Source organism: Fusarium musae, chromosome 9 (genome assembly GCF_019915245.1).
Source record: "Fusarium musae strain F31 chromosome 9, whole genome shotgun sequence".
NCBI lineage: Eukaryota > Fungi > Ascomycota > Sordariomycetes > Hypocreales > Nectriaceae > Fusarium > Fusarium musae.
In genome coordinates this window covers 1,158,284-1,182,146 of record NC_058395.1, presented here as the reverse complement: position 1 = coordinate 1,182,146, position 23,863 = coordinate 1,158,284, and the positions used below count along the sequence as shown (strand labels likewise).

Sequence of the window (23,863 nt, the reverse complement as noted above, 5' to 3'; positions counted from 1 at the left end):
GGCGCCAGGCGCGCCAGACGCAGTTCACAGAAAGGCATGTTGCAAGTCTCGGGCCGTAAAGCCAGCCTGAGTCGTAAAGAACAAGGGTCCGACCCATCTCACCTTCAGCTCGGTTTAGGGCACGGAACACCCAGGGCAACACGTCCTTCATGACCTCTTCCCCACGCGACAGGGGCGATACCGTTCAGCATGCTGCAGGTTCTATCATCATGATGTTGCAGCGCAGCTATGCATGTTTCCCCTTGTTCTGAATGGGATTTGGGGATACCAAGACTCTTGCATACGGTCCGACGGTAGATGCGTAAAAGAATAAAGAATTGGCTGGGTTCAAATCAGACTGGGCATGATATTCGCTGGAGCATAGATAGCCAAGTGCGCTCCCGCCCAGACAAGCTTTCTCAGTTCTTCAAGTTGATGTGTATCCTTGAGTATCGCTTGTCAAAGACTCCTGTGACTGGTATTTTCTCGACCACAAGGAAAGATGGTAAGGCTGTTGACTGCTTTGACATCTTGGGGTTACATCTCAATGTCCAGGCGCTCTTAGCTGCATCGCTCATTCCGCTCCTCAACGCAGGCTCAGCGTTCGACACGTGACCGGTGAACCTCTTCAGAGTACCCGATACTATCAACATGCGACATCCAACGTTGACATGTGCTACAGCCGCCAAGTTTGTGGCGTGCGTTGGGGTCAAGCTGATGGTGGGAAGTGAGGAAAGTTGGTGTGAGAACGGCGAATTGAGACGTCGTTGAAAGTAGGTTTTTATGTAATGATTACCCGTGACTCCAGTTTCTCCAAGATCATTCATCGTACGGTAACTAAGGCCGTAATGGAGTAACGAAGTGAACTGAAGTGTCAGAAAGAATTGCCGAGTCTGAGTAGAGGGTCATGAGGGGATGCTAAAACCCCAGATTCCACGCAACTGGGACTCGTTCTAGGGTAGTTTGCTGATCCCGGATGCACGAGTGACTCTGTCATTGATCTGGGGTCCAATAGATGTTGATGCCCTCTTGTGTCGACCAAATTATGTGTTTGAAAGATTGATGGCATGAGGAAAGCATAGTGAGGCCGGTACTGGATGCCGACTACTAAGGCTGTCTTCTATAAGTTACAGTGGTGACCTTCTACCACTCACTACCTGAAGTATAGCGAAGTCAGTCAAGTACGGGACAAGGTGTGGGGGACTCGCTAGCAATGGAACGGCTGTGGCCAAATTCAGCAGGTGTATCCGTAATCGGCCTTTGTTCAGCCTGACCATGATGACGTCAGAGACCACTAGGGACATTATTCCTTTACTTTTTTTTCACCTACGTGCTGCCAGCAGGAGTAGCACGTGAGCAAGACAACAGTTCCTTCAACAACAAGAATAATCACAAAATCATATCAGGCTTGCGGGCTTATGCAAGACATTCATATCTAAACTCTCTCGAAACTCTACACGTCCTTTCGGTCCGTGTTGCGAGAAAATTGCGCAGTTGTTGACTTGGCTACCAATTTCCACGCATCAACATGTCTCTGCTCGGTCTGGTTGGCCATGAACTAACGGGGAGCTTATCTTTAGAGGAGACTTTATAGGGCACTGGCCACTGTAAGATAGTCCCATCCATCCGCTTCAGTGGAGGTCACCCGCTGAGGCGAGTTGTTGGAGAAGCTCCACACTGCTTTTTCAGTGGAGGCTGCCCCTCTGGCGGAATTGGCTCCAGGCAGAGCCTCCAGATCCCCCGACTTCCGTGGAGTCTCCGAAGAGGTTCAAGACATTTGATATGATTCAAGAACCGGGCAATTCTCGGGTTGCCCAGGCAGAGACCCCTTTCCAAGAGCAACACTAAAGCCGCCAAGTACCTTAGGCACAGGCACCAGCAGTTATAGAGGACGGCTTATATTACGTCTGGTGATCAGCATGTCCCAAGACCTAGGGTCCAACGTCAATCGGCAAAAAGCACCCTTATCAGCAGTGGTCCACAGTCGGGGAAGCATCCTGACAAGGATGCATGGATACCTAGGTATGGATGCGGCCAAAGGACGGAGTACGAGGTACATGCGAGTGGAGGAAGAAGAAGATATCTCTGATGGGGAAGATGCCACCCCTCTCCATGGGGGTGGAGACCTGAAGTGCCAAGTGCCAAGTACCACGGCCCCGAGCAGTACATCCATCCATCCTCCAAAGACGCAAAATCACCCGACAAGCTCTCTCCGAGTCTAGCTAGTCTAACCGCACAAAGTTTGGACCATCAGACCAGGCTCTGACCAACATCGTCATGAAATATATCACCTTTTGCACTGGATTGCATGTTTGGAAGTGGAACTGTGCTAGGATGAACCAAGGAACACGTCCAGCAAGATAATTGCGAACAAAGGGAGGGCAGTGCTTCTATGCCATGGTAACACCAAGTGGAGAGAGCTGAAACGTCCTTGAATTAGTTGTCTCTGCGGAAAGATGAGAGAAAGAGAGAGAGAGAGAGAGACTGAGCCCTCAACGAGAGATGTACGGAACACCAGAACCTCGTGGCTCGCTAAATGGGCAAAAGACGTGTAGATGAACCATTCCTTTGGGTCCTACCACCACACGCACAATAACGAATGGTCAGCAGAGGGGACGCCGAATACGACACATCGCGCAGCCTGATCGATACCATGTCGAGTCTGTGACCGCATCGAAATTCAGTAGGTAGCTAGCTATGTATGCATTCTGCTCTGAGAAAACTGCGCAGCACAAACAATTCAACGCAGTTTCTCTAAGGTAAAAGCAACAAAAATCGAAACTACACTCTGGCATTGAGCCGGGATTGGTTGGTTGACTCGACCGGGCGTAAAGTAGGAATAACCCTTGCCACCAAGTTCGCTACATGCAAGCGAGGTACTTAATATGCCTCACGCAAGGGTGTAAATACTTGGAACTGAGGTAGCCAGAAGCAGTTGGCCTCGAGAAATGGGTTTGACTTTGCTTCTCCACTCCTCCTTCAGCTAATCCTGGTTCGGACTGGCCGCCATCATCCCGCTGCGCTGCAGTCAATACATGCTTGCTTGCTTGCTTGCTTGCTTGCTTGCTTGGCCTCCAACAGTTCGACTTGACTCGACTCGAGCGAGTTCAGCGGAAAGCCCCAGGATTTAGTTACCTGCATTAAACGCACGCAGTAAGAAAAGGACAAGGACAAGGACAAGGGCCGATAGGTTGGGGTCGATCGAAGCTCTCCTCTCCCTCCCCTCCCCCCCATGTCAGATTTTATTTGTACTTATTAACTTCAACGCCCACTCCTCCAAGATACAACCTTCTTCTCCCCTCTCAACTTGTGTTTTTACACTTTCAACACTTTTCTATACCAGTGTTTCACACGGTATATTTCAATTCGCCTTTGTCTGCTTGCTTAATTGTTTCGCAGACTCTTGCTCGATTGAGCTTTCCCTCCTTCGACCTTGTTCGCAAGAATATATCGATAGACCGGAACCAACTAAGCCTGCACAGGTGACTGACATCTCTCAAGATGGCTTCCGACGAGGAGAAGAACTCCAACAACTACATCAGCAATGCTGGCTCTACCGACAAGTACCTGGCCGACAACGGCGACGTTGCGGCCGGCCACACCATGGACAACGCTGATGGTCTGCACCGTCTCCTCAACAACAGACAGATCCAGCTCGTTGCCATTGGTGGCTCCATTGGTACTGCTCTCTTCGTGAGTATCGGTGGTGGTCTCGCCCAGGGTGGTCCCCTCGGTTTGTTCCTCGCCTACACAATCTACTCTGGTATCCTCGCATGTGTGAACAATGGTGTCGCCGAGATGAGCACATACATGCCTGTTTCTGGTGGCTTTATCCGTCTTGCCGGTCATTGGGCCGACGACGCTCTTGGTTTTATGGCTGGTTGGAACTTCTTCCTCTACGAAGGTCTTCTGATTCCATTCGAAATTACCGCCATCAACCTTGTCCTCTCTTACTGGAGCTCTGATATTACAAACCCTGGCCCTACAGCTGGCATCTGTATTGGTGTCATCATATTATACGCGTAAGTACATTCAGCTGGGTGCGGACATGGGGATAGTTTCTCGTCTCTGCTCCCTTGATAGAGTTTACATGCTAACGGCGTTTGTGTATTTTAGTCTTTTGAACATCTTGGCTGTCAAGGCCTACGGTGAAGCCGAATTTTGGCTTTCGGGCGGCAAGGTTATCCTGATTCTTATGCTCTTCAGTTTCACTTTCGTCACAATGGTTGGCGGCAACCCTCAAGGCGATGCCTACGGATTCCGCTACTGGAACAACCCAGGTGCTTTCTCGGATGTCAACGGTAACTCTCCTCTTGGTCGGTTCGAGGGCTTCCTTGGTGCCCTTTGGAGTGCCAGCTTTACTGTTGTCGGTCCCGAATACATCTCGATGGTCGCTGCCGAAGCCAAGCGACCCAGTGTCTACATCAAGGCTGCCTTCAAGACGGTTTACTACCGATTCTGCTTTTTCTTCATCATGGGCTCCCTCGCTGTCGGCATTGTTGTCCCCTACAACTATCCTCAGCTCGTCAGGATCTTCGTCACTGGCGAGGAGGGAAGCGGCACCGCTGCTGCTTCGCCCTATGTCATGGCTATGGACATCCTCAAGGTCGACGTGCTTCCCCACATTGTCAATGCGCTCCTCCTTACATCTATCTTCTCGGCCGGTAACACCTACACCTACTGTGCCACTCGATCACTGTATGGTCTTGCCCTTGAGGGTCGCGCTCCCCGATTCCTGCGAAAGACGACCGCTTCCGGTGTTCCCATCTGGTGCTTCTGCGTCGTCATGTTGTTCCCCATGCTCTCGTTCCTCCAGTGCAGCAGTGGCTCTGCTGAGGTTCTCAACTGGCTCATTGCCCTGATGACAGCCGGTGGTCTTATCAACTACCTTGTCATGGGACTCACATTCCTCAACTACTACCGCGCCTGCAAGGCTCAGGGAATTGACCGAAGCAAGATGCCGTACTACGGCCGCTTCCAGCCCTGGTGTGCCATCATTGGTCTGGTCTTCCAGTTCCTCGTTGTCATGTGCTACGGCTACAAGTCATTCAAGCCCTGGGATGTCGAGAGCTTCTTCAAGAACTACACCATGCAAATTGTCGCCCCTTGTCTTTTCATCTTCTGGAAGCTCTACAAGAAGACCCGCTGGCTCCGTCCCCATGAGGTCGACATTGCCTGGGAGCGACCTATCATTGACGCTTACGAGAACTCGATCACAACACCCCCTACTGGCTTCTGGCAGGAGATGGGAATGCTCGTTGGCATCAAGGGCAAGGTGTATTCGGATGAGTAGAGGATTCCACTGTTTACTTTATGCGAAATGAATAAGAGACGACTGCCGGTGCAATCTACGAGTTCATAGAAGATGAGACTTTTCTGTACATATTATGTAGTTTGCTGAAAATATACCCAAGGCATAGCTATGTTTTCTTCTGGATTAATTCGTTGTCCCATTCTGATGCCAGAGTGACTAAAAAAAGATGAAGAATCCCAACCTAGGATGAGACTTGTCGAAGGGCATCATCCCTATCTTGGTAAGTTTGTTAGCTACGGAAAATAGGAGCCAGTAACTTTATTTGCTCCGAACAGTGGGAGCAGGTCTAGCCTAGAGTTACCGTGCTCAAAAATTCATTGCTATCTCGCCAAGATCTACTCCGTAGGTCGAGCGGTATATTGATAGGGCTTACTGGACTGAATATCTCGCCTATCTCTCTAGTCTACGACAGAGTTTCTGAATGATCATGTCTCAGCACTGGTGACGTAAAAGTCCAAAGAGCTCAATGATGCTGCGCCGCCGTGATATGTTCGATCTCGCGCATCAAGGTTGGCAGTCTCTACAGGGAACGGCCAATAGATTCCAACTGCCGATCACGAGATCGGCAATACAAACCATCTCAAATGCGTCTCCCCTGTCTGCTAATTGAGTGTTTCGTAAACTTGCTAGGTCTCTTTAAGGATTCCTTAGCTCGTGGCTCAGAAGGCGGGGGAGCCGCCCATGTAGATCGCGCAGGAGGCCGATGCACAAAGGGGGCAAAGGTGACGGGGAAGACTCAAGAGGGAGGGGGAGTGAGGTTTGACCTAACTCGGCGAGTTTCTAGAAGGGGGCGTGAGAGAAGCCCAGGTTGGAGTACTGTAGTTTGGTATGGGTGTTGATAAGCAGGGATGGGCATGATAAGGTTTTTGGGGTTGATAGGTTGAGCAGCTGTCAGTGGTATAGATTCTTAAGTACTGATAGTCACGGACCAGGCACGGAGTATGAAGCCGTGAAACCGTCTTTCTGTTACGGTGTTGGAAATAGTGTAGACGGAGTTGGATATCTGTTTTGGTGTTTTGCAGGGTCATTTAGGTGTTCTTGGTATGTAGGGATCGGTTTCTTTAAGCTATCTCCATTTATCCGCGGAAACGCCGTCTGCAAGTATAGTACCAGGGTTGAATACATCCATCCACGCTCAAGCCTTTGAATGTTGGGGTACAGTGTCAAGTTGAAGTAGCTGAAAATAGGTTGGAGATGGACGGGCCGGGAGGCACGGCAGTAGTGGGTCTTTCGGCGCCGGGGACTCGGGATGGCTTGACCGGGAGCTGAAAGTTTAATCGTACGTTGATAGGAATGGCCAAGAAGGGCAGGAGATAGAAGTTGTACTCATACGATGATGTGTACATACCTCTATGGGAGTGGATTCATACATATATATGTAAATGCCCAATGGAGTGGAGGAGTCTTTGATGTTAGGACCACATGGTGAACCTAGAGTTTGGCATGGAGGACGAAATGCATGATGCTAAGAGACTGGGCGTAGCGAAATCTGAAGACCGAGTTTTGGTCACAAGGGTAGCGATATAACCTATGCTTTGATAATACACTTGAAAAGGTACGGTGAGGTTGAACACGCAAGGAACATGTTCTGGGGATGAGCTTGCCGAGTTTTGTCTCTATGGTACACAGTACTACTACCCAGTAACTACGTCTTGTGTCTATCTGATTCCACTACTGTGAACCAGGTATCAAATTGTGTTTAAACTCACATACACGGAGTCTAGAGTACATTTCGGACAGCCAACGGGATAGCACCTCATTGTGCATTGCCGCTGTTTCTTGAAAATATTTAATATGATAACTACGAGAAATAACTCCTGGTTCATCAGAATCTTCGAGACATACCAGGGTCAAGAGGAGTTGTCTTTGAACCCAAATGACGCTCCATACTGGACCAAGGCCTCCAAGGTCCCTGGTTGAGTGCTTCAGGCAGAACAGATCGGTATACAGTATCACTGGCACCAACTGCTAGGTGACCTAAGCAAAATTACCGCAGTATCCTATATCAAGCAGATTCGGTGAGATGGCCGAGTTGGTTATGGCGCCAGGTTAAGGTTAACCTTAACACCAATTTCCTGGTGGAGCAATCCTCCTGGGTTCGAGTCCCAGTCTCATCAGCTATTTTTTGCATTTCTGGTCAGCTTCTGCAACTGTGCTACCCAGTTTGTTGATTCCTTTTTGTTCATCTTGCATCTGTTGTAAAGACACGAGTTGCTGAGATTCCACTACAATCATAGATTGCCAACACAGCTCACCATGACATATGCGTAGAACACAGTGAGTGGAAAGGGCTTCGAGAAAGACAATGATGTTTATGTTGATGTCAACCAGCAATACACACTCATCGATGTGTTTGAATTGTGCGATCTGCCATGATATTCAATCAACATCATGCACGTACTCGTCACTCTTCACAGTTCGCAACAGCATTCACATTTGGTCAAAACACAGATTGATCGTAATCAAGTCTATTTGGCTCTAACTAGTTGCCAATCTCCAACCCACCAAGTCGAGGGCTCAACACAGTTGGGATCCTCCAATCCCCCGTGTCATTTCCTCGTTCCTCCATGGCGGTAGTCTAACAAAGCTTTCCGTCTATCGGGAAGCCAAAAGTGCAGTCATCCATTACCAAAGACGCACCCGTAACTTTTTTTTGATCAACGCATGACAAAGGAAAATGGTATGTAGTCATCAAGAGAAGTCGTCACAAGACATGGTAGAGTAAAGGTGTCGCGGAATATTTGCGTTTACAGATCATCCTCGTCACTGAACACCTCCTCACCACGCTTTCGGCGGGCCATACGCTCCTTCTTCTTCTTTCGTGCCTCAGAAGAGCTCAGCTTGACCTTCTTCTTGGTGGTGACAATCTTGTTACCCATGGCATCGAACTTCTCCTCCTCATCACCATCGTCAGCCTTGAGACGAGGACCAGAACCCTGGCCCTGGACCCAGTTGTGACCGGAAGGTGTCATCTTGCCGTCCATGACAGCCCAGACTTCCTCAGTCAAGTCCTTGGTGAACTCGGCAGAGTGAGTAATGATGATGACACCACCCTCGAACTTCTTCAGGGCCTTGGACAGGGCACCGAGAGAGTCACGATCGAGATAGTTGGTAGGCTCGTCAAGGACAATAAGATGAGGTCGCTGCCAAGAGCAAGCGGCAAGGACAGTCTTGACACGCTGACCACCAGACAGACCACGCATGCGAGAGTGAGAAACAAGCTCAGCATCGAGACCGAAGTTGGCGCAGTGAGACTCAATCTCCTTTCGGACCAGAGGTCGGAACTGACCAGAGGCAAGAGCCTCCTTCATATCGACATCAGCAACCATCTTCTGGTGAGAAGCCAGAAGCTCGTTTCGGGGCAACCAGGCGTTGTCAGCAGTCATCATGGGAGTCCATCGCTCGTTCTTCATGCCAACGTTCTCACCAAGAGCGAACGAACACTCGTACTCGTAAGAGTTCTTGAACTTTCTTCGGCTGTTGATGCCGATAACACGACGCTGAGAGCCCTCAATGCGGAAGATCTTGTCCATGGCCTTCTCGTCGGCCTCGGTGATGACCTTGTTGGCACGGTCCATGGTCTCACGATCCTCACCAGTCTGGAATCGCCATTGAATGTACTCTGAAGGAGTCTTGTCGAGATGGTTATCGATGTGAGCGAAAGCATGCTGCTTGATGTAGGCGATACGGATGTTCTCGTGCTGGTAGATCTCACCCTGAGTGGGAATGAGCTCACCAGTGAGCACATTGATCAGAGTAGACTTGCCAGCACCGTTGGGACCGATGACGGCAATACGGGAGCCCAGAGAGCACTGGAAGGAGATATCCTGGATCTGAGGCTTGGAGGTACCAGGGTACTGGAAGGACATGTTGGTGGCACGGAGAATGGCCTTGGCCTTGGTCTTGACACCCTCGAGGAAACCGGGCTCAGGGAAAGTGAACTCCATCTCGGATTCACCAAGCTCGTAGTAAGACTTGGCAGAGGGGTTGCGGGCGACGAAGGCAGCCAGGTTACCCTTGTAGCGCTTGAGCTTGAAGCGCTCGTAGTGGACGATGTGCTGGCAGACGTTGTCGAGGAAACCAGAGTCGTGAGAGACGATGATGGAAGTGCAAGGAGAGTTGATGAGGTACTCCTCGAGCCACTTAACGTTCTTCACATCCAAATGGTTGGTAGGCTCGTCAAGAAGCAGAATATCGGGAGCCTCGAAGACGGCACGGCACAGAGCGAGCTTCATCTTCCAACCACCAGAAAGGGCGCTGATCTCACCCTTGATCATCTGCTCAGTGAAGCCGAACTCGATGAGCTGCTTCTCGACATCAGCCTGGGTGGTGGTGACACCAGCCTCCTCGAGCTTCTTCATGGTCCAGTCAATGGTGGTCATCTCAGTATCAGCGGAGTCAAGGTCGTGCTCGACGAAGACAGTCTTGACCTCGCTCTGCTTAGGGAAACCCTCAACCTGCTCGTTGTTGATGGCGCGCATGAGAGTGGACTTTCCGGAACCGTTGGGACCGCAAAGACCGTAACGCTGACCACGCTTGAGGCGGAGATGAGTCTGGTTGAGAAGAATCTTGGCACCGTAGGCAAGAGAGAAGGTACAGTTGCAAAGATCCTCACCCTCCTCCTCATCCTCCTCGGCCTCGGCCTCGGCGACGGCACCGGGAAGAGCAGTCTTGCGGATGGCCTCGACGAGAGACTCAGAGTTGTCAATGCCAGCAATGACAGAGACGTAGGCCTTGAGGTTGTCGACCCAGATCATGGACTCGGTCTCCTTCTCGTCAACAAGCTGACCAGCGATAGCAGCGATGTACTCAGCAACGGGGCCCATCTTCTCAACGTAGTTGGCGAACTTGGGGGAGAGGGCGGCCTTGACCTTGGGGAGGATGACGTTGATGGCACCGTCGTGACGAGCCTCAGGGATGACACCGTCTTTGATGTTACCGACACGGGTGAGAGTGTCAAGAGCCTGCTTGGTCTTGTCACGAGCCTCGGGGTCAGCCAAGTTCTCGTAGTTCTTCTGGAGACCTGGCATCATCTTAGGCAAGAAAGGAGCAACGATGTTGGGGTCGTCGACGAGCTTGCACATGTTGTCAACAATGACAGCGGACTTTCGCTTGATAGCGGTGTCACGCTCAGCCAGACCACGATCCAGAAGGGGAACCATGAGGGCAAGAGTGGGCTCCTGGACCTCAGTGACGAAAGTGGTGGCACCGAGCAAGTGAACGGTCTCGGGAACGTTCTCAGGCTTGGCGATACACTTGATGAGCTCGGGAATGAAGCGCTCAATATCCTTGTTGACAATCAGCTGGCAAAGCTGCTCCATGGTCTTGTAGGCACGCTCCTTGACCTCCTTCTTGGTGTCCCACATGGACTCGGAGATGACGGGAATGAGCTCAGGGACACGGTAGGCGAGCTGGGCAGGAGAGCTCTTGACGAGAGCCTCGACGAAGTCGAGAGCAGCCATCTTCTCAGGCCACTTCTGGGCGGTTCGGATAGACTCCATGACGTAAGGAAGAGCAGCCTTGACAGCGTTGGCGTTGATGCCGCCAGCGATGGCGAGAACGGCGCTCTGAGCAGCATTCTTGACAGCGGTGATCTTGTCGCCAACGGCGGCAAGAACACTGGGGAGGAGGACGACGAGGTAGGGCTCGACGGAAGCGGAGACCTCGGAGTGAGAAGCAATAGCCTCAATGGCGACGCAAGCCTTCTCACGGGCGACGGCGTCCTTCTTGTTGGCGAGCTGCTTCTTCAGGCCCTCGATGACACTGTAGACAAAAATGGTTAGCACGTGAAAGATCGACCAAGAATTTTTTCCGTGGATGCTGTTCGCTGGAGGGGTCAACCAAAAAATGGGCCTAGCGCAAAATCGCCCTTGGCCCAAACCTGGCGGGGTAGGATTGGGCGCCCAATCGGTGGAGGGGCAAATGAGAGGAAGAAAAAGTTCTGCAACTCGTTTCGTCCGACGCAAGATACCGTCCACTCAAGCCGCTTCCCAGTTCCTCGTCTCACATGCATGGGACACATCAGCTCGGATGCTGACCTCCCCAAAAATGAGGCGAAGACCGAGGGCAGCAGGAATGGAAAGCGTCTAGTGTAGACTAAACACTAGCCTTGAGGCGCCCAGTAACATTCAAAGGGAAAAGCCGAATTATGGCATCGCAAAAAAGGCTAGACTTACTTATCAGGGACGACCTGGTCGCCGATGCGGCCGTTGATGAAAGAGGCCAGCTCGTTGGAGGACTCCTTGATATCAGCGGACTCCTTGGACACGGTGAGCTTCTGGAAAAGCTCGTCCAGGACCTTGATCGACTGCTGGTTCTCGGTAGGCATGATGTCGATGTATAGGGATTTTCTTTTTTTGATGGGGTATAAGAAAAGAGAAGAGGTCGTCGAGGTTACAGAGATCGATGGAGGAGTCGACTCTGAATTATTCGGCGATGATGGGAAATTCCTCTTGAATGAGGGAGCGGTGTTCGTTCAATGGAGGTAAGTCCGAAGAACAAACTAGAACGCGAGTAAAGAAAGTAAGAGAGGTTCGTCTGGAGGAGGACGACCGGAGATCGATGGAGGAGGAAGAAAGAGAATGGGAGTGAGAGGATGGAGGGAGGGAGATGGAGTGTTAAAAAGAAGAGAGGGGCCAATTTTTTATGCGCTCACAAATTTTTTCCAACATAGTTTGCCTCTGGGCACCAAAATTTTCAGAAAAACCACTGGGTTACCCCTCCTGCCCCTCCATTTTTCTAACTCGTCTGCGGCGGCGACTCAGCTTATCGGTTTTATCAGCGTGGGGGCTAAGCCCCATACGGTAAGTGGATGAGGGCGGTGTAGAGTTTTTGTCTCGAAATGCACTGGGAGGCATCTCCGACGCTACCTCTAGTGGGTTCTCTACTGCTGTAGGTATGAACGGAGGAGGCAAATGTGTCAAGATGCACGAGAACCAGTTTATTATCTTGATATGGCTATTGCCTACAGTGACTTCTTCCTAGAGCTTGAATCCAGACGTCTGCTTCTGGTATTACAAGGCCACAACGTAGCAGTTGGGGCCTGATTCTGGTTCCAGTAGTGGATTTTGTCGGATCATCGCTGTTATCAAGGCTTCACTACTACCTACAATGCTCCAATATTGTTGCCCACCTGAGCTATCCACTTCCCGCCGTCTCCCTGACGACCTAGCAGGAAATTAGCATTTGCCTGTAGAAGTTGAAAGAATAAATTTAAATTGAGGTTTCAAAGTTCCTCACGAGTAATGAGACAAATAGCCAGCCTACCGGTTCGGTTGTGGACCGGCTCTTGCGAACACTGGTGATTACCTAGGTGGCCACGTATCAAGGTAGCCAGGCCATCTCCAAAGCAGCATCAATTACCCAATTTTATTTTGCCCTCATCACAAATCAACGGATCTTATTAAGTTCTGTGGCGAGTGACGAAAGAGATTCTGTTCGTCCCGTGGCCCGTGTTTTTATTCCCGTAATCGTACTCCATACTTCAGCCTTGAAACCTAGGAAGCATCTTGACTCGCTCCTCTACCTTATTCAGTACACCCGTCGAACCATTAGGCTGAGATCTCTTATCGAGTCAGTTTCGGAACTCACAAACCTAGTATCCCTATCTTAAAAAGTTCTGCAAAGCTTCAATCTTATGTCTTCGAGGCAACGCAAGGTTATACAACTCTTTTGGCTAGATTCCGGATCTTTCTCTCACCCGATCGGATCGTAATAGCAATAGAGTACCACCAGATTGAGCTCAGACTACTCGTGAATGTCAGTAGCGAAATGGTTATGTAACGAAAGTGAGAAGAATTCGGTATGCATGCAGTTTGTCACATATTCTTGGTGAGCATGGAGATAGACGGCTCGTCAATATATATATCCTGATCCATCCTAGTCTACAATACATCTTAACTTTATAAGCCTTTTACATTGCATATACCCAACAGATGCCTCGGGCTTGATTGAGCTACAGAGACCGAGGTAATCGATTTGTTATCTCCTCTTTGTGACTGCAAAATACCAACAACACCTAATTGCACCGCTCCGTGTGACCTGAGATCGTTGCAGCAAAGCTTTCGCCCAACAAACGACGGCCACGCCGAGTCCAAATCCATATGTGCACCCTAGTCTCCTTTGGGTTTCTGCCCCTCGACCCTTGGTAGTTGATGATGGTTGGTGGGACCGGCTTTAAACACAAGATGCTGCCTTTCCCAGCCTTTCTCTCCGCCACGTTGCTACGACACTTATTCTAGTGGCTGTTGCCTTTCTAGCCAGAGACACAAAGAAAACATGCACATGGGGATGAATTATTCTCAAGGGATTGTGGAACAAAGAAAGATAAAAGATACCTACTTGGGCCGTGCCTTAGAGGATACCTAGGAACCACGGGGGTTTCACATCCAAGCTTCACCAAGTATGTACAGGACACAGGATTGATATCGTGGGGCCCCAGGACCCCAGATTATGCCCCCACAACTCACGTTATCTCACTCACTCACTCCGGAAAGTTTTGGCTTGCCAAATTATGCCAAATTTTCAGACAAGTACGAGGTTTCCAAGGACTATCTAATCCATCGAGATTCGTCAAGCCGGTTCGATTTGTTCCGTTTAGAAAGTAAGGTGTAATTTGTGCCATTCTACCCACACTCCTTTACCTGGTGTTAGGCTGGTGTATTGATCACCCAGGGCTTCTTGCTATATTAGCCAGATATGGCGCCAATATATGTTGTTCTTTGTTGTCAATAGCACACCAGAAAGTGCTCCTTTCTGGCTCAAGGTTGGGAATCGTATGGCTCCATGGCTGATATCGCTTTGTTGTCCCTGTCTTGGCGCCTCGGATCCCAGTTTGAGTCGAGTTTGTGAGAAAGATGTCTCGAATCCAACGTCTTTGTCACAGACGAAGCCCTTATGAAGTCTTATGACCCGCGTCCGCATATCCGTGGATGGTACCTCTTTTGAAATGTGATGGCATACCGAATCTGACATCGTCTCGAGTTTCTTGTTGTACTATACTTATCCTTTATGTTCCCTTTGTTGAACGTTCCACTGCGTATTCCATTTGAGCACCCCTTTCTTTTCATTCACCATGGCTTCTGGCCCAAGAAACGCAGCCCCGACCCAAGTTGGGAGTTTCGATTTTGTCCATTACTGCCCTGCCTGGACAGATCCGAACTGGCAGGATGAAGGCCCTGAACGAGATGCGAGTGTCTTTGACGTCAAAGACAGCGTTTTTGATCGCCTACGCCCAGCTCTTCTGCCTCGAGACAACTTCGAGAAGCCAACTGTTTACGCTCAACGATTCGGAATTTTTCCTGGTCGAACCGATGGTCGTTCGAGAACATCGCCCACACGAGCTGAGAGTCGACAAATCTTTCCTGCCAGCTCTGATATTCGAAATGGAAAGGAACTATTTGGACGCTTCGAAGATCTGGCCAAAGCAGCAAACGAGCACGTTGACGATTACATGGAGAGAACAAGGCCAGATATGCAAAAGTTGGATGAAACCGAACAACGATTCATGCAACAGTATGAAAATCTAGTCATAGATGAGAACTGGCAGACCATCCTTTTCGGGAGCATGACTATGGATGAAGTGAGTACACAGACTCTCATCTCCTATTGCTCTCTTCGTTCCTTTAGCCATTTATAACAAGTCTCAGTTGCAAGCCGAAGGATATTTCTCGATGTGCGATACCAAGTTTGACAGCCTCGGGGGCCACATCTCAGAGTAAGTTGGACACATGGGCTGTTTGAGCTTGCGTTGACGTGTTGAAGGGTTTTTGAGCGTGAAAGATGGGTCGACACCAGTTGCAATGGCAGAACGGCTGACAAGCCTCGTTTGATATATAATCTCAATGGGAGACGTGAAGAATGGAACCCGAGGGTATGTATCAGAACCAAAGCACAAAAAAAAAAAAAAAAAAAAAAAAAAAAAAAAAAAAAAAAAAAAAAAAAAAAAAAAAAAAAAAAAAAAAAAAAAAACGCATGACGCTAATCGTTGAAGACCAACGACAGAGTTTGGGATGCGATGCAGCCGGCTATTCAACTCGCATCGCGGTTTATTGCGGCGGACGACCCCTTTATCTCAGGTCTTCTAGACATCACAAACAGACTCTGGCTCGACCCCAGACTTTTCCAGAATCAACCCGGACAAGACCGAGATACGAAGATTAGATTCGTTCCAGACCTGGACCCTAATGATCCGTCTAGACTCAACGGAGCGAAAGCTGTCATTGACAGTGGTATAAACCCCAGGGCAGCTACTTGGCAGGCCCTGCTTCAAACAATCCAGATCGAACTAGCTAGTGGTTTCATTTGTGACGGAAAGCAACAAAGACATCACTCCGCAGGCAATACAGACTCGTGGATCACATACCCATGGAAATATAACTTGAGGGTCGCAATCGACTGTGAGTTGGTTTGGCCCTTGATCAATGATGCGTACAGCAGCAGCGAAAAGTTGAAGGCCAGCCTGATACTCGCAACTACCATAGCCCACGAGATGATGGTGAGCGACAGTCCAGATAACCTACTCATTGGCATTCTCCAACTAATAGTATGACAGCACGCATTTGCCAGGATTCCATACATGTGGTTAGTTGATCCTGCAACAGTTGGAATAGTTGGGCGGGACCAAGTCAGGGCCTGCAATGATCTCGTGCGCTCAATGTACGATCACAAACACAATGACCTCCATGGTGAGCCTTATTATGATGAAGACCCCCATCAAGAGGTTGGTCATGTTTTCGAAGAAACTGTAAGTGCGAGCACCGTGTTCATATATTCCCAAGATAGCATTGCTTAATGAAACTATTCGATAGGTCCTCGGAGGTGGCTATTGGTCGTTTGCATCAGACATATCTATGCTGAAACCTGCACTGCTCCAGACGGCGGCTGGTCTCGTAGCTTTCACTCAAAATTCTGAGGGTGACAGAAATGAACCCCCTGTGCTGCAGTGCCCTTTGCTTCGAAATGTAAGGCTCAACCACTATATTCGAACCGAAGATGTTCAGAAATATTTCACCCAGTCTTTCTGGGATGTTGCGGTCCAGAAATATGGCACAGCTGCTCTAAGAGAACCATCCAAAAAGCCACATAAGCTCAACTACTACCCTGCTGATGAAAATTACAACAAGTACGACTTTGGAGAGAATACCCTAGGCACTGAGGAAGACATGGCCTGGGTACAAGACTTCATGAGAGAGCTCGGCGATAGAGGAAATCTTGTGCTGTGGAGTTATTTGAACAACTTGATCAACGAAGCCTGCGAGTTTGATTTGATGAATGCGCAATTCGCCACTGACATGATGACTTGGACCCATCGAGATCAAATCTGGAAACGTCTAAGTAGAGAAATACTCACGATACTCTGTGAGATCTCGGCATGCACATATCAACCATCTCAAGACCAGGCCAAAGATGACGTCCTGGATTCTCTGTACAACTTGTGGAAGGGTACAATCGCCCAACGAGGGGGGTATCCTGACGCCCAATCCGCTTCCCTGGACAACTTGTCTTCTGACCCAGAGACTTGGGCTCAAAACACCCGATATAGCGGTCTTGAGGTCCACGAAAAGCGTCTGCTACCCAGCCTCATGGACTTTACGCGCCGTATAGAAAGGGAGCTCATGCACATCGAAAGCATGGTATGTGAACTATACCAATCAGGAACCTCAAGTTGGCCGCTCTACCGCTTTTACAGTATGGGGCATGATAGGAAATTGCCCTATCGAGTTGATACGATGATCGAATACATAACCGACTTGTTGATTCCCATCGGAATTGCTGATCGAGGAATCAAGAGTATTGATGCAGAGTGGTTCAATCGAATATGGAACCTAGGCCGAAGAGCCAAGGACATTCGACGACTCTTAGATTTGGATACCCGGAACTACGAGCACAATTGGCGCGACCTCTTGTTATCGATGCCTATGTTGCGCAAGTCCAAACGCAAGCCCCATCAGAGACTCTACTTTTTGGCAAAAAAGGAGATGATGAAACTCACAGGAGGCCAACTGGAAAAGATGAAAGAGTTCAAAATCCGGTTCCAGAGAGAACTCAGTCTTGGAAGTTACAAAGTGGTCATACCAGGAGGGGACCCCAACGTACTGAGCATCGCTCAGCGGTTATCCGGAACACTGGATGATGACCGAGGCAGCAATGACCATGAGCAAAGCATCAAAGGACCATCTACAGGTATTTTCGATATCGATGCCGTGAAGAATCTGGTTCATCAGCTCAGAGAAGAAGAAAATGACACACAAGCCGATATCATCAACCGTATCACGAATCGCAAGCAAAGTGAAGCCCCAACCTTGCAGAAAACTGCAGCGGAACAAGCTGGAATTGTACTTCCGATTCCACCCAAATTCCAGGAGGTGGGTTTCAACAACCAGGCAGTGCCGCTGAATAGCGTGAAGGAATTCAAAGCAAATAATTCTCCATTCTCGGCTTTCTCCTCGGGAACTAGCTCCCCCTTTCCTCGATCCCAACTCAATCAACCCCCTGCATGGGCAGCAAACAGTACAGGAGACCTGGCTGCTTGGGTCAACCATCGGCTCGCAGACGCACCACCTGTCGCACACGGTATCACGCCTCAGCCATATGCACTTCGAGAGGACCTCACAGTGGATCTTCAAAACATGGCCCAAGCCAAGCTACCCATGCGAAATCCCGCCTCCTTCGCCAACGAGTATCCTCGAGAAGTGGCACAAGATCAAGACTCTCCTTTTGTGGCTGGTCCTCTTGGAGATATTGCCCAAGCTTGGGAAAAACAGTATCAACCTGGGCAGAGCCCACCTCCTGCAGCAACTGGGGATACACCAGTGGCTCACTCTTCTAAAACACCAACTCGCAGAGAGAGCCAGGATATTGGCATGACCGGGGGCTTAAGCCAAGGACGTAAAGCCACAGTTTTGTCGCATTTTGATCACAGCAGCAGTGGGACGGACGTATCAGACGATGAAGAGCAACGGACGAGAGAGAGCAGCAGTAGCGGAACGACACTCATTGGGTTGTCGGATGTTGAGGAGGAGCTGCTTAGTAAGATTGCAGCATTCGAAAAGTCTGAGGCAAGAGAAATGGGATATGATTTGAAGCGAAGGTCAAGCTGGGTACATCTTCTGTCCAAGAAGAAGAAACTAGAGATACCTAAGGCCGGGAGACGTGTTCACAAATCGAAGCCGAAGAAGCGCAGGGTGCCCAGAGTTTAGGAGAAGGAAACCAACCAACGGAGAAGGGGTTTGGTTTGGGTCGAGACCGTAGCAAGGCTTAGCTTGGGGGAGATCTGTATTGACGTTTGTATGGTTCGAATGTTGTTGGATCTGTTTTTAGGTATTCGGAATTCATGTTCTAACTTAGTATTTTATTGCCTCATTATGTCCTCACTTTTCCTTGACGGAAACAGAGTTTCGGGAACCGCATCTTGACTAACCTAGCATTTAAGACCGAGGAATGCGTCGCAACTCTGGTCACAGGAACTTTCAACCTGGACGTGCTCTTCACCAACCAACAACTTGGAAGACTTGGAGCATTCCAGGTTGTGGTTTTAGAGTTCTCTGCGCTGCAGGTAGTTTAGTCGTTAATCGAGGACTAACCCCTAGCGAGTATGTAGGTGAGATCGAGGCTTGTTCGATCGTAATTTAGAAGCCTTGGAACATGGTAGCCCTTTGGGTGTCAAAAAGCATGCGACATGTGAAGTAGGTGACGAAAGTAATTGAGGAGACAAAGGAGCCTCGGAGAGTGGCTCACTGACTTAGTATTTTTATCATCTACCTCAAGCTTGTGTCACCCCCCGTAGTGTTAGGCCCGGTCCCACTACGGATGGTGGATGTTGCCCCTCCATCCAAAGATCCAAGCTTCCAGAACATGCCCCACCTGTAGGGCAATCAAGTCAACTAGATGGTCATTCATTCACTGGCATGGAGCTCCCGTCCCATCCCCAAGTTATTACTTCCCCATTGTCACGTTCTCAAGTTGCAAGAACAAAGACAGGTACCTAACAACAAGGACCATTACCTTACGCAGTCTGACTCGGCTCTCTTTGGCTTCCCTCCTTCACATCTTCCCGACACAGCACCACTGAGCCCTGTTCCTTGTTAAGCTATTTCCTGAGTACTATACTCAAGGGCGTACTCAATTGCATCGTAGCACACCGAAAGCAGAGTGCGATAAGGCTTCTGATATCACTTGCAGCAAAAGAGAAGACGAGCATCCCGTACTGCCTTTCCACGTACATAAATGCCTTATGGCTTTCTCTAGAGTTTCCTTCTGACCACCTCTGCAGTCCCTGAGAGAGACTGACATCGACAACCCCACCACAGCTCTTCTCCGTGTATGCTCGCCAAACGATTCATCACAATGGCTGCTACCAGAGGCCTCAGCGATATTCCGACTCTCGCCTCTCTCTATCGCGACCCTGACTCTGCCCTATCCGAGGCTTATCTCTCATCAAGAAGCGACCCTGACTATCCTGTATCTGATTCTATCAACAAACGTATCGGTTTGATTCGCGGTGATATCACCAAGCTTCGCCTCGATGCTATCGTCAACGCCGCGAACAGATCTCTACTAGGTGGAGGGGGCGTTGATGGAGCCATTCATAGGGCCGCTGGCAGTGATCTGGTCAGGGAGTGTAAGACCCTCGGCCCCATTAACACTGGCGAGGCCGTCATCACAAAGGGTTACAATCTCCCTTCCAAGCATGTCATTCACACCGTCGGACCTGTGTACGCTGCAGATACGAACCCTAATGAAAGTCTCGCCAATTGCTACCGCGAAAGTTTGAAGCTTGCCGTCGAGAACGGCGTGACCACGATCGGTTTCAGCGCCATCAGCACAGGCGTTTATGGGTTTCCCAACCTTCCTGCCGCTAAGATCGCCTGCAGGACTGTGAGAGAGTTCCTTGAGAGTGAGGAGGGAAGCAAGCTCACCCGAGTGGTATTTGTCACGTTTGTTGCTCCTGATGTGAATGCGTACAACGAGACGATTCCGTAAGTTTGTTATCCCTGATGCCTCATCCGCACGCTAACGGTTTCTTTTTAGACGAATGTTCCCACCCACGAAAGACGGATCTGCATAGAAAGGGGCAGGTGTGAAGCTCTGCGAAGAATAAGAATCATACTTGTGTGATTCTTGATGCCCAAGGGCAAGACAGAGCAATGTGTTTCCCCAATGCCGTCCCAAACTCAACCTGAGTAACGGATATCTACGCCTGTTATGGTACACCCTGCCGCCCAAATTTACAACCAAGCATCTTTGGCCTGGCTCGTGGGTTTCTACGTAATGAGCATGATAGGCTAGCTTTTGTTGGCGTTTGCAACATGAAACATGTCTTTGTAAAGGCTATTTTTAAATAGCCCATTCAAAATAGCTTCTCTGTGTGCATATTAAGACTGTTGAAACTACTGTGCCCTGGAACGAATCTCATGATGCGTCGCTTTACATAAGCCCGCAAACGATACGTTGAAGGCTTACATTCTGAGTCTAACCCCAGCTCCAGTAGTGACCAAAGAACTTGCCCCCACAAGTTGCTGGCTTACAGTTATGTGTGTATCTTAAGCATGGTTTCGATTTCAACCACTATTGAATGAATTATATTTACTACTGGACGAGGTCTTCAAAGCCGTACAAGAGTCAAAGCTAATAAATTTCTGCCAATAATGCCCCATCAACGTACTGCAAAGCACATCAACCACTGCCTGACCCCAACCTCTAGTTACTGGGTCCACCTGGGCCCTTCTTCTTGTTCTTCTTCTTGTTTTTCTTGCCCTGCTTTTGATCACCAGAAGCCCCTTCTCCCTCTGGGGTATCCGACGTGTCTGGCGCATCCTGGGTCTCAGCGGCCCCTGATATCTCTTGGGTATCGTCGTCTTCAGTGGCTAGCTCCTTTCCACTCTTTGAGCCCGTTATGGTATCATCATCACTTAGTTTGGTGTTTGTGAGTTGAGAAAGCATCGCCTTGAGTTCTTCCATCTCAGCTCGCAGCTTGCGGACTTCAATGACAGCAGGCTCGTCTTCCACATTAGGTTTGACGGCCTCACAAGTCTTGGTCCAGCCTTCGCCTTCCATGTCAAGGTCCTCGTGAAATTGTTCCCACTCATTGATCTGATCGTCGTCCTCCTCGCCTCGTGAGCGGTTGTGTCGAATCTTTCGTGCAGATCGCCTCTCGAAAATGGCTGCAATAAAGAGAAGAGGGGAGTATAGAGTAGCCATGACGCAGTCATTGATGAATTCGTATGTGGACTTTGGTACCCACCACTCAAATAGTCCCGAAATGACGATTTCGACCAGGTTGAAAGGGGCGATATAAACATTCTCATCAGGAGCTCGGACGAACTGCATCGTCTTTTGCGCAAACAGTGCGAGATATTCGTCATCGGCATTCTCATAGATATCCTCATAGGCCGAGTTGTAAAGTGCAATGAGGATATTGAGGAGAATAATCTAGAATATTGAGTTAACTTGACTCTCGAGAACAGATTGTTACCAACCTACCATGACAACAAAAGTAAAGCAGTAGTAGAGAATCAGACCGAATGGATGCCCAAAGTCATCAAACCCATCAAACTCGGGACTCTGCATGATAGCCTTGAGCATAGACTCAATGATGAACCAGGTATCGCCCATAATATTATCATCAGCAATATCGAGACCGATGAATGCCTGAAGGAAGCCAATGATGACAACTATAAGCAAGGCAAAGAAGATGAGAGATTCCTTCATCATAACTTTCAGCACAACTAGCATGGCGCCGAAGAAACGGAAGCTGTCGAAATAGAGCAAGAGGCGGGACCAAAACATGGGCGCAACAAAAGAAAGCAGATTATAGCTGAGCTCGTTGTACTTCTTATGCACATCATCATTGTCCTTGTATGCCAGCCCTATGATGCGTAGAACCAATGATACAGTCAAGAAGGAGTAAAGGACGAAGTTGAAAACATTCCAGAATCCCAGGATGTGGTAACCAGCCTTGTAGTATTTGAGGCACTCGTCGCAGACATAGGCAAAGGTGAAGATGTAGAGCGCAATCTCAGCACCATCCAGTACTCCTGATGCATTGGCAGAGTTGACAGCGGCCGTGTACAGACCAAGATATATGATGGAGAATAGCAACTGGGCGGCATTCTGGTAGCGAGGTGCACGCATACGATCGGGGTCCATGTGGACAAGTAGGCTGGTGTCTGCTTTGTTCTTGTAGTCGACAAACTCGGAGGGATCATCTTCGTCCTGGACTAGCCAGCCACGCCAGAGATAGGCAATGCATTTCTGATAACCAGAGGAGCCAATGACCCGAACTGCGTGCAGGTCTACAGCCTTCTCAATGACATTGGTTGGGGCTGTAGGAACCTGGTCAATGAGGAAAGAGTACCGACGAAGAAGAACGTGGTGTAGGAGGTAATCGAGATCCTCCTCTCCCTCGATACTAGTTCGAGTAAGCCAACTACAATTTGTGATGGAGACATCATCTTAAAACTCACATCTGCTTGGCGATGACAGTGCAGGCAACAGCGCGCAAGTCGTGGAGATCGGCATCCCATAGCTCGAGAATGGCTTCGCGTTTAAACCATCGCATATTAACAAGCAGGGCGTACACCTACGCAACGCAAAGTCAGCATAACGAAGGCATCGAGCATCAAGTAAGAGTGCTTAACGTACAACGCATGATCGGTATTTCTGGCCGCCAGCCTCCTTAGCCGCCTGTACAACCTTGCTGGTGATGACAGTGCTATGGGATCGCGTGATAGCACTTTCTTCAAGCTCGCAAGGGACGCATTCGCGGATCAAATGTCGCAATCGCAGGCAAACCTTCATGACCTCGGCCGGAGGAATAGCAGATGCGATATTCTGGTTCCGATGGCTAGGCAAAACTATGGTATGTGAGCTGATAGCCAGATTCGCATCGATGGGATAACATACGGGCTCTCTCCTCCTCATGGAGCCACTCGCGTCGGCTGGTGGTTCCATCGCTAAAGAGGCCCTTGAAGCGGTTCCATGTGCTGGGCATGATGAAAGCTGTGAATGTGTGGCTCGAAATATGTCTTGAATGCGAAAAGCGACGCTGGAGGGCAAACCAAGAGCTGTGACGCCGAAGGGTTCCAGCAAAGAATTGATATCGCGTAGACTATGGTCTTGGGGATCTGCCCGTCTCCAAAACAAACACGCAAATGCTGTGTCGCAATGGATCAGACTAAATTTGGATCCGGAAGCGATGCTGTCTCAGGAGGATCTTTGTCTTACAGCAATTGACGGCTGATTGCAGCATGCACGAGTTCAGTTCAGGTAAACAAGCCCCCTCAATTGAGATGGAGGAGGTCACAGGTGAAGGAAAGAGAATCACAGGTTCTCCCTCCAAGGTCCCTTAGCCCAATTCATTCCAAGTTCTTTCCCTCGAGCCCTCAAGGTTTATCCAACCCAAACCTGGTATAGCTGAAGGAGGAGCTATCTTTGCGACGGTGATGACGTCGCAAAGGCTGGTAATTGGCCCACTAACACACTAACGCTGCAGCCGTCCGTGCTTCCCATGCTCGAGCAGTTGGGCTCGCTTTGTTCCATCCATCGCCAAGTTGAGCTTGGCCTATAGCT

At 49.5% G+C, this 23,863-nt stretch overlaps 6 protein-coding genes and 1 non-coding gene across 7 annotated transcripts; 5 read left to right on the top strand and 2 right to left on the bottom strand.

Moving 5' to 3' along the window:
- Positions 1-3,480: 3,480 nt before the first annotated feature.
- Positions 3,481-5,272, top strand: J7337_011645 (uncharacterized protein; the record flags this gene model as incomplete). The annotated part of the gene is made up of 2 exons (XM_044829181.1): positions 3,481-4,001; positions 4,096-5,272. The coding sequence occupies 2 exons, from the start codon at positions 3,481-3,483 to the stop codon at positions 5,270-5,272; spliced, it is 1,698 nt and encodes a 565-aa protein (XP_044675856.1).
- Positions 5,273-7,310: 2,038 nt separating this feature from the next.
- J7337_011644 lies at positions 7,311-7,410 on the top strand. Its single transcript has one exon. It is a non-coding gene; the product is annotated as a tRNA-Leu (tRNA).
- Positions 7,411-8,040: 630 nt separating this feature from the next.
- TEF3 (translational elongation factor EF-1 alpha) lies at positions 8,041-11,621 on the bottom strand (the record flags this gene model as incomplete). The annotated part of the gene is made up of 2 exons (XM_044829180.1): positions 8,041-11,056; positions 11,470-11,621. The coding sequence occupies 2 exons, from the start codon at positions 11,619-11,621 to the stop codon at positions 8,041-8,043; spliced, it is 3,168 nt and encodes a 1,055-aa protein (XP_044675855.1).
- Positions 11,622-14,366: 2,745 nt separating this feature from the next.
- On the top strand, positions 14,367-15,012 carry J7337_011642 (uncharacterized protein; the record flags this gene model as incomplete). The annotated part of the gene is made up of 2 exons (XM_044829179.1): positions 14,367-14,873; positions 14,941-15,012. The coding sequence occupies 2 exons, from the start codon at positions 14,367-14,369 to the stop codon at positions 15,010-15,012; spliced, it is 579 nt and encodes a 192-aa protein (XP_044675854.1).
- Positions 15,013-15,966: 954 nt separating this feature from the next.
- Positions 15,967-18,492, top strand: J7337_011641 (uncharacterized protein; the record flags this gene model as incomplete). The annotated part of the gene is made up of 2 exons (XM_044829178.1): positions 15,967-15,978; positions 16,102-18,492. 2 exons carry the CDS (start codon positions 15,967-15,969, stop codon positions 18,490-18,492), a joined length of 2,403 nt encoding a protein of 800 aa, XP_044675853.1.
- Positions 18,493-19,639: 1,147 nt separating this feature from the next.
- Positions 19,640-20,360, top strand: J7337_011640 (uncharacterized protein; the record flags this gene model as incomplete). The annotated part of the gene is made up of 2 exons (XM_044829177.1): positions 19,640-20,271; positions 20,324-20,360. 2 exons carry the CDS (start codon positions 19,640-19,642, stop codon positions 20,358-20,360), a joined length of 669 nt encoding a protein of 222 aa, XP_044675852.1.
- Positions 20,361-20,992: 632 nt separating this feature from the next.
- J7337_011639 (uncharacterized protein) lies at positions 20,993-23,285 on the bottom strand (the record flags this gene model as incomplete). The annotated part of the gene is made up of 5 exons (XM_044829176.1): positions 20,993-21,724; positions 21,776-22,703; positions 22,759-22,874; positions 22,937-23,148; positions 23,198-23,285. 5 exons carry the CDS (start codon positions 23,283-23,285, stop codon positions 20,993-20,995), a joined length of 2,076 nt encoding a protein of 691 aa, XP_044675851.1.
- Between the last annotated feature and the right edge of the window lie 578 nt (positions 23,286-23,863).